The 10,158-nt window shown below is 49.2% G+C and overlaps 1 protein-coding gene across 3 annotated transcripts in view; it reads left to right on the top strand.

Moving 5' to 3' along the window:
• ABCC11 (ATP binding cassette subfamily C member 11) overlaps nt 1–10,158 on the top strand; it is a 53,638-nt gene that overhangs the window by 35,792 nt on the left and 7,688 nt on the right. For all 3 annotated transcript variants that reach the window (XM_032424306.1, XM_032424304.1, XM_032424305.1), the window contains exons 20-25: nt 460–686; nt 1,033–1,170; nt 2,361–2,547; nt 6,804–6,893; nt 8,285–8,474; nt 9,980–10,139. In XM_032424306.1, coding sequence (XP_032280197.1) covers nt 460–686; nt 1,033–1,170; nt 2,361–2,547; nt 6,804–6,893; nt 8,285–8,474; nt 9,980–10,139 — 992 coding nt within the window. The remainder of the gene's footprint in view (nt 1–459; nt 687–1,032; nt 1,171–2,360; nt 2,548–6,803; nt 6,894–8,284; nt 8,475–9,979; nt 10,140–10,158) is intronic.

The following is a 10,158-nucleotide window of genomic DNA, read 5'->3' as shown; positions in this document are numbered from 1 at the left end:
CTTTCTTTCTTTCTTTCTTTCTTTCTTTCTTTCTTTCTTTCTTTCTTCCAACAGCTTTATTGAAATATAATTCACATAATCATAAAATTCACCCTTTTAATAAAGTTGCACAACTCAGAAGTTTTTAGTCTATTTGCAGAAGTGTGCAATCTTCACCACAACTCTGTGAAGTGTCGTTATCATCCCCATTTTACAAATAAGGACATTGAGACTCCGAGGGGTTAAGTAACTTAAGCCCAAAGTCACAGAGCAGCAGGTGGAGGAGTGGGGTAACCCTGGAACCCAGCAGGTTGATTGTGGAGCTCATGCTTGTAACCATTGCTCTACACTGCCTCCCCTGCGTGCACCTTAGGCTGGATCTGGCACATCTTCAGAGCCTAAGGGTAACTGACATCATCCTCAAGTCCCAGAGCAAGGCCAGCAGCTCTCTGTTGATCTGGGTTGCTTTTGTCCCTGCAGGTTTCTGGCTCCCCCATGAGCTTCTTTGACACAACCCCAACAGGCCGACTCCTGAACTGCTTTAAGGGGGACTTGGATGCGCTGGACCAGTTGTTGCCCATTGTTGCTGAAGAGTTCCTGCTCCTGTCTTTGATGGTGGTCGCCATCTTGTTGGCTGTCAGTGTGCTGTCTCCATACATCCTGCTGATGGGAGTCATATTAGTCACTATTTGCATTATTTATTATTTGTAAGTGGGTTCTTTTTGCTTGTGAGCTGGGTTTATGACTTGGGATATGAGGCTGGAATCTACATAGAACTGGGTGGTCCCTGGGGTGGATGGTCCAGGTCACTCCCTCTCATCTTATTTTTTTTTTTAAGATTTTATTTATTTAGTTGAGAGAGAGAGAGAGAAGAGAGCACAAGTGGGGGGAGGGGCAGAGAAAGAGAGAGAATCTCAAACAGATTCCGTGCTGAGTGCAGAGCCCAACATGGGGCTTGATCCCAGGACCCCATGATCATAATCTGAGCTGAAGGCAGACACTTAACCAATTGAGCCACCCAGGTGCCCCAACTCCCTCTCATTCTTGATGCAGGAAGTTTAAGAGGGCCATCAAAACGTTCAAGAGACTGGAGAACTACAGCCGCTCCCCTCTGTTCTCCCACCTCCTCACCACTGTGCAGGGCCTGAGCTCCATCCATGTCTATGGAAAAATTGAAGACTTCATCAGCAAGTGAGTCGGGCTGTTGCCGTCTGAGGACGATAGAGCTGTGGGGATGGTGGGAAGCAGGAAAATAGGAAGCTGAGCATCAGGGAACAGAGTCCTCTTCACACTGTTTTATTCCACTTATTTCTCTGAGGAAATGCTTATAGGAATAACAAATGTAAGTGACGTGGAAAATGTCTGTAAACCTTAAAGACCTGTGGACGTTGCATACATGTATTAACATAATTATTAGTAAGAAGTATTGCTGGGCCAGCGCTTCTTGCATGTTTTTTTCTTTCACTTCCAAATAGGTATATAATTTTAATAAAATACAAGGAATACATGGAATTTCCTTCACTATCCATACCTATAGATTTGCCTTCTAAATGTTTGTTGAAACCAACAAAAACATCCTATGATTGCTGCTGAGACTTCATTGTGTCATATGAACTTACCCATTTGTAAAGATCAGTCACACATGGTCTGCCCTGAACCATAAGATGCTCATAGTTTGGTGGCAGACAGGAGACACAGACACATATTTTTGTGATAATACAGGGTTGAATATGACTGACAGCATAGGAAAAAAGCAGATAAAAGGCCATAAGAGTTCAGGAGGGAAAGAGGTGACCTGCAGCTGGGTGGGGGGTAAGGCGGCATCTAGCCAGGCTCGAAGCCTGGTAACACTTGAGCGTGGAAGATGGCGTGTGTTGGTTAACTGGAATATTGGATGAACCACGGCACCAGCTCTCCCAGCAGCACTGGGGAGCACTCAAGGATTGTGCAGATGCTGGGACTGAGGGCATCCTAGAGCGATGCATTCATTCACCTACAGGTACTCAGCACCCACTGGGAAGGCAGCAGTGAACAAGCCAGGCACAGCCCCCACCCCAAGGTGGATAGATACTGGGAAGGAGTTGCTTCCCTTTACTCACTCACAGATCCTGGCATTTATTCACTCTTATTGGCCCAGTTAGGGAACTTACCCCAACTGAAGACGAACCAATCATCAAGGCTGGAAGAGCCTGTGCTGAGAGCCCTAAGTTGGTCAGAGCCTACTCCAAGGTCTGCGGTCAGGTCAACTCCAGGGAGGAGGCCCCTGAAGAAAAGTCAGGTTCCTTTGGTGGGAGTGGGGAGCTGGATGCTGGAGGAAGCAACCAGTGTCCATTCTCACAAAACTCTGGGTTAGACAAGCACATGTGGTCGTCCTTTCTTAGGTTTAAGAGGATGAGTGATATACAGAGTAACTACCTGCTGATGTTCCTGTCTTCCTCGAGATGGATCTCACTGAGGCTGGAGATCATGACCAACCTGCTGTCCTTCGCTGTGGCCTTGTTCGTGGTTTTTGGCATCTCCTCTGCCTCCTATTCCTATAAAGCCATGGCTATCAGCCTCATCCTGCAGGTGAGGGAGGGGCTCTCAGACAGCGGGGGCTTGGCTTGAGGCCTGTGGGCAGACCCAGGGGGTTCATTTCATGGGACTTTGATAACACCTTGGGTTTTGGCCATTTGTGATCTTATGAGTTATGTGCTTGGTCTTCTGAATCTGCTGCTTTCCTCTGTTTCCCTGTCATCTCTGAACTGGGCAGTGTGTATTGAAAGCTATTTAATGGAATCTTGGAATATTGGGATTGCATAGAGCCCACAGGAAGCCGAGTCCAACCCTCTTATTGTGCAGATGGGGAAACCGAAGCCCAGAGATGGAAGGAGTTGTCTGAATGCACAGAGCATTAGAAGCAGAGCCAGAGTAAGAACATTGACCTCCTGGTTTGCTGGCTGGTGTCTTTTCATTTTACTATTCATACCTGGATTCAGCTGTCAGACTTCTCTGAGTTATCTAAGGAGGCGTCCAGTCCCTCTCCTGGAACAGGTCTTCTCAGGCTTTAAAGTGCATGAGACTTGAAGCAGAATGCTTGGCCCCAGCCTCGCAGGCATACTTGGTCTGGGCACCTGTGCAGCCAACAGGACGACCATGCTCCAGAGCACAGCCTTGGGGACTCAGAGTCAAGTACTGGTTGGGTGAGATCTTGGAATCTAATTTTAAAAACAGATTCTCTAGGGGATTCTGATGTCTGCACAGCAGTCTGCACACCTGGCAAGAGTCCCCCCACGCCTGGCTCCCCGGGGCATGAGAGGGTCCAGCTGGCTGAGGTTCATGTCTATAGGGTCAGTCCTGTGCAAGGGTTAGCCATGGAGGGCTATGAGGCCAGAGGCTGGCTCTGTAGCCATCTCAGGGAACCCTGGCTGCACAATTCCAGGGCACCCCTCTCCCATGGGGTACTCATTAGCAACCTTCTCTGCAGCTGTGTGGCTTTGTCTCTAACTGGCTTTGGATCTCTAGTGCCCCAATGCTGAGGCATTCTTTTGGGTCTGCAAAGGGGTTCCATCTTGCCCCTTGTTGAGCCCCTGCAGCAGTCACATGTTTGCATAAACATACAGTCCTGTACACCCACAGCAATGCGTGCGTGTGCAGAGCCTTCTGAGGGCACACAGGCCATGTGGATGGCTATGCAGTGCTCACACTCACAGACAGCTGACCAGGGCGATAACATGGAATTCCCCAGACGCTTGCACTGAGCCAGCACCCTCTAGGTGCTTGCTGTGCCTTGTTGCATTGAATTCTCACCATGTTCCACGAGCCGCAGCGGGGTGGTTAAGATTGTGTGGTTTAGAATGTGGGTTCGAGCCAGGCTCTGCCCATTATTAGCAGTGTGACTTTGGGGAAGCCTCTTACGCTCCTGGCGCCTGGGATTCCTCATTTTGTGAAAAAGAGATAATAAAAGTTCTAAGATTATAGATTTGTGAGGAATATGTGTAAGCATGAGGGTTAATGCATGTTAAACACCTAGAATAGTGCTTGGCCCAGAATAAATGCTCAGTAAATGTGAGCTGTTACTGTTCCTGGCTTGCAGATAGGAGACCAGAGTTTTGGAGTTCAGTAGCTTACCCTGGTTCCCATAGCTGGTGAGAGACAGGTTTGTCCTTAGTGGGTCACACTCATCTTCACTCCCTTCTTCTCTTTCTTCCTCTCTCTGACACACACACACACACACACACACACACACACACACACACACACACACGTACCAGTGCAGAGTTGCCTCCAAGCCTTCCAAAACTGGGGACAGGCACCAAAGTGGTGTCACAGGGGACTTGGAGTCACTAAGGCCAGAAATCCCTCCTGGTTGCTGCGTGACATAGGCCAGAGGGGCAAAGATTGGGGCACGGTTGTCGTGTGCTGGCACAGGCAAGGGGGGTGGGGGCTCATCTCCCCCAAGATACACTGGGCACATGAGACACTTCTCAAAGCTCTCCCCAGCTTGTTCTGTCACAGGAAACTCAGGAGGAACTCTGCTGGAGGCCTGACAGCTTCAAAAAGACCCTGGGTTTACTTTGTCCTCTGTGTCTGCTGCCCTGGTGGAGTATCTCATCTCTATCCTGGGTACCCATGCCTCTTCCCCGCCCCCCAAGCCTCCCCTATCCACCTCTTACATTCTCACCAGAGTGATCTTCAATTACAGTTTTCCTCATGTCCCTCCTTTGTTTAGAGCCCTCATAGATTCCCTGTCTCCCTATGCCAGACCTAGGCTATGGCCCCTGCCTTCAGGCCCCTCAAATCTGGCCCTATGACCCCAACATGCTTCTCTCCTCTGGTCACACTGGTGAGTCGTTGACTTCTGCATGCACTCTCAATGCAATTCTGCTCAAGCTTTGGGAGGTGGGAATCACACTCCATGTTGCTTTGCAACCCTAAGAGGTATAAATAATAGAGATGCTTCTGGCTGCAAGCCAGCAAACCATAGAACCCATTCAAAATGGCCTTGGCAGTCTGGGGACTTGTGATGTACCCAGAAGGCTGAGGTAGGATTTTCTCTGTTAATTTAGGGACGTAGCGTGAATCCATGACCATTTTATCTTTTGGCCCTGGCACCCACAGCCTGGCTTCATCCTCAGGATTGTCTACTCAAGGTCACAAAATGGCTGCTGCAGCCTCAAGCAACACATCCTCACCCAATACCCACCAAAGGTTAGAAAGGAGAGAACTCCTCTCCTGTGCCCCATTTTAAGAACAAGGAGTAGTTTCCTAGAATACTCCCATCTGACTCCTCCTCATGCTTCATTGGCCAGAATTGTATCATGGCTCACACCTAAATCCATCATTGACACGAGGAGTGGAGTTAACAGGATTGTTTTGAACTAGTTAAGCCTCCCTGGAGCACAAGGCTGCCAGATACCTGAGCATAATAGAGGATGTGCTAACAAGGAAGAAAGAAGGCACCGCCTACTGACTGGGCAACCAGCTGTGTCTGCTACACTAACTGGAGGAAAGGCAGTCTCCCCCCAATCTTTTCCCCCATTAGTGTTGTTTTATGATGGTTTCCACCCTCTCTGAGTTCTAAAGCGCCTTCCTTCCCCTTCCCATACTCTTGGCTCCAGTCATAGCCAAATGGCGCCCAAGACGCTGAATGTATCCTGCTACCTACTACTTCTAGAACTTTGTCCCCTCTATAGGGAACGCCCTTCTCTACCCATTTTTAACCTGCTAAATCCCACCTCTCCTTAAAAATGAAACTCCTGTGCCAACAGCTGCCCTAGCCCTTCCCTGTGGCCCTTGTCTGGGTGACCATCGTGTGGGCCCTAAGGGTGGTCCACGTCCCCTCCCGTGGTGGAGCACACCTGTCTGTGCTGGCATTCTCTGTTGACCCATCTGTCTCCCCACCTGACTGGGAGCTCCTTGAGGGCAGTGCCTGGGCCTGTTGCATTTTGGGGCACAGATCCTGGCCCAGCACTAGCATAGAGCCCTCAAGGAGCGTGTTGAATGAATGTATAATGAACTTCTGCCCAGCACCCTGTGCATGGCCTGTTTGCCCACATCTTGGGCCAAGGGCATGGAAAGTGAAAAGATTGGGGTCCTTGTCCCACCTCTGTCTCTAGGTTCCAGGTGATTCTGTGTATGTCATTTCTTCTTGGGTCTCAGTGTCCTCATCTGTGGTGCCTCCAATTTCTGAGAGTCCCTGAGACTCCTCTGAGCCTGGGTTTCCCTGAAGGCAAGGCCTGAAACAAGGACTTGGGTGTAGGCAGATTATTTGGGATATGCTCCTAAGAAACAGGACTGAGGGAGCAAGAGAGTGAGGCAGGGAAGGAGGAACTGAATCATGGGCATGTGTCATTGATAGTGCTGTCCTGAGTCACCAGCACTCAACTCTACTGAATAATATAGGAAGCATATAGGATGCTCCCTGGATTGTCCCTCAAAGGTGAGGGACAGGAGCCTTTATCTGCTGGCTCCTTTCCCCATTAGTTGAGGGTTGTCCACAGGGCTTTAACTCCCCTGTGTTTCAGGGCTGCAGCTGTGCATGGGTTGATCGGGCTTCTGTGGTATGGGTAAAGGTTTTGGGCAGAAAGCAGAAAGACACACAGAGGATACTTGAGGTGGGACGGTGCCTGTGGGGTCTGGTCCAGAACTGCCTACCACCACTGCAGCTAAACTCAGAAGTGGGCTTAGGGGGCAACAAAGGCATCTGCTCCATTCTTGTAGGGAAATATGTCTTGGTTTGAGAAGTCACTCAGGGGAGAATGGCAACCAGTGGTTTTAGGAACATTGAAATCCTCTGCGCATCCCCGTCAGCTTCTTGACCTGATGTGTCTTCTTCATTGCAGCTAGCGTCCAACTTCCAGGCCTCTTCCCGGATTGGTTCAGAGACAGAGGCGTACTTCACTGCTGTGGAGAGGATGCGTCAGTACATGAAGGTGGGACGCAGGTCTGGGTTTGGTGTGGGAGGTCTGGAAGGCTTCAAATCCATGCCTGGGGCTCAGCTTCCATAGCCTCGTCATGCCCTGGCACCCCAGGCTCCCTGAGACTTTTTCAAGAGACAACTGAGGCTCCTGAGGCTCCCTGACACTTTTTCAAGAGGCAGCTGAGGCTCCTTCCTTCCCATCTTCCCTGGACCGGTGTATATCATTTCTTAGAAGCCCTTCCATACCCACTGGCCCATTTTCATCATCACATCCCTTACAACTTTCCTGGGTGTAGAGAGAATAACCTGCCCTTTTTAGAAATGAGTTTTGCCCAAGCATAAAAATAATAATAATGACAATAATAATTGGTATTATTATTGCTTCTATTTGTGTCAGAATAGTTAAGAACATAGATTTTAGAGCCAGATCAACTGGGTTCAAGTCCAAGCTTTGCTACTTGAGTCAGCTGTGTAACCTGGGGACAGATCATAGTATCTACTTCATTGGGTTATTACAAAGATTGAATAATATAATATGTAAAGCACTTAGCACAGTGCCTGACCCACAGTAAAGGCTCAATATTTTTATATATCGATTATCTCATGGAATCACAAAACAATTTCATAAGGTTGATTGAATTATTATCCCCATTTTCCAGAAGAGGAAACTGAGGCTTGGCTAGGCTTCAGATTACACAGCTGGGGTCTGGCAGAGCCCTTTGAAGCCAGTTCTCCTGCCCCTGTTAACAGGAGCAGAATTTGTGAATCTTAGAGCTTTGATTTAATACTGAGGGACACTGTGGTGCACACCTGCGGCGAAGAGCTGTGACTTGCGGTCAGGTGACCATGCTTCTTCTCCATCATTCAGGACTCAGGACGTACCCAGCTGTGCTTGGTTCGGTAGTGGGCTTGGAGTCAGGCAGCCCTGGTCTGAGTGCCCTTCTGCTATGTGATCTTGAGCAAGTGCTTTAACCTGTTTGAGCCTCCATTTCCTTGTGTGTGAAATGCATCTGAAGTTCCCTACCTCGTCAATGAGGACAGAGGGAAGGGAAATCTGCACAAGGCATCTGAGCCATAAAACATGCCCCACAGGGGCTCTGCTGCCTTTATTATCACCGTTCTGGATTCTGTTTCTTTAGAGCCCATACAATAAATTAGAAAAAGTTCTCTGCATTAATAACAAGGGGGCTAGCTCTATGGTTTCTCACTCTTTGGGATAAAATTATATGCATGTCAGGTGAGTGGGGGTGGGATATTCCCCCTGGGGGCATTCCTCTGAATGTCCTAATGTGGGACAGGCTGGGGTGAGTCACACACCCAAAAGCTGGAGGCCAGTGGGTCAGCAGGAGATGAACAGAGATTAATGATAACTATTGATTTTTTTTTTCTCTCTTCAAAAATTAGATGTGTGTCCCTGAGTCTCCTTTACACATCGAAGGCACGAGCTGTCCCCCTGGGTGGCCACAGCATGGAGAAATCACATTCCAGGATTATCACATGAAATACAGGGACAACACACCCATTATCCTCAATGGCATCAACCTGACGATTCATGGCCACGAAATGGTGGGCATCGTGGGAAGGACAGGCTCTGGTGAGTGGAATGTCCTGGGCAACCCCTGTCCTCAACTCTGCCCTTTGGGCGTTGGGCCTGTTTCAGGGTATGTGTTTACTCAGTGACCCCACAGATGTTTATTGGGCCCTCACTCTGTGCCAGACACTGGTGCAAAAAACCCCAAGTCCCTGCTATCACGGGATCCCACTGGAGGAGATAGGTGTTAAGTGATCAAATCAGGAGACACATAGGGTCATTACAGGTGGTGATGAATGTCATGGAGGAAATAAAAGGGTGCCATTAACAGAGTAATGGGGTTGGCAGGTCTTTGAGCTTTGGTGGTCTAGGCTCTGAGGCCGGCATTTGAGCTGAGACCTGAAGGATGAAAAGGGTGCAGGGGAGGTGTGCTTCAAGCACAGGGCAGTGCAGGGCTCTTTGAGGGCAAGAGCAGGGCCAGGAGTGAAATCTGGGTCCTGCTTCTCCTCCTCCCCACCCTTCCTAGACCTCTTATCAGCCTCTTTCTTTGCCCTCTCTTTTTTGACCTCTTTCCCTCCCTTCCTCTCCTATTATTTTTGGGAGGTCTGGTCCAAGTATCACTCCAACCCATTTTTGCATTGTTCAAAGACACTGCTCAGGCTTGATTCTTGCCCCACCCTTGTGTGCCTAGGAGGTGCTTCCTCCAGGTAGCCCTCCCGGAAGACTAGATAGAGCCTTCCTGGGTCTCCACCTCCTCAGGCCCCCTGCAGGCCTTGCAGTCCTGTTAGGTGAAGCGCTTCCAGCTGTGTTCTTTAGGGTATTCTTCCCTTTCTACTTCTTGCCTGCACTTTGCCTGAGAGGGCTGGTGACTGACATAGAAAAGCTCTCAGTAGATACTGGTCCAATTGACTGTATTTATTCAGTAGGTATTTATTGAGTACCTACTATTTGCTGGGCAAAGGGAACATAAAGGTAAACAAGACACACAGCTACCACCCACGATGACCTTACCTTTTTAGAGCAGAGGTTGAAAACTCAAATGCCTTTGGGGCCTGGCAAGCAACATGCATGGGTGAAATGCGTCTGGGAGGTGATGCAAGGAGGGTGGGGTGGGCAGTGTGTTGAACTGGAGAGCACTGTTCTCTCAAGGAAGCCACTGCACTCAGCTCCAGCTGCATGTTGTGAGGGAGGATGAGGGGCCAGTGTTGCCAGTTTTAGGTTTTAAGAAAAGCATGCAATTTGGATTTTTATAGATAGGGGATTTGGATTTTTAAAATGCAGGCAAAGAACTTAAAAAAATAACAGTAACACTGTGTGTGTGAAACGGAATATATAAATGGCTGGATTTAACCCAGGGGCTCCATTTGTGCTCTTTGATCTAGGCTGTAAGAAAGTTGTTCGTGGTTGGGGCACCACTTGGAGCAGAGACTCCAGTCCCCTTCTGCTCTCTCAGGGCTCAGAGGATGCACTACAGAGAGGAGCAGTTCAGGTGCGAACTGCAGGTGTGGCCTGTGCTGTCTCTAGTACAGATCTGGAAACTGAGGTCCCACTTGTTTCTTGCCCAACAGGGAAGTCCTCCTTGGGGGTGGCTCTCTTCCGCCTGGTGGAGCCTGCAGCTGGCCGGATTCTCATCGATGGCGTGGACATCTGCAGTATCAGCCTGGAGGAACTGCGGTCCAAGTTCTCAGTTGTCCCTCAAGATCCTGTCCTGCTTTCAGGAACCATCAGGTGAGTGCTGGCCTGTAGG

Source organism: Phoca vitulina, unplaced genomic scaffold (genome assembly GCF_004348235.1).
Source record: "Phoca vitulina isolate PV1807 unplaced genomic scaffold, GSC_HSeal_1.0 scaffold30, whole genome shotgun sequence".
NCBI lineage: Eukaryota > Metazoa > Chordata > Mammalia > Carnivora > Phocidae > Phoca > Phoca vitulina.
The sequence above is the reverse complement of the archived record's forward strand: the minus strand, read 5'-3'. Positions and strand labels throughout refer to the sequence as shown.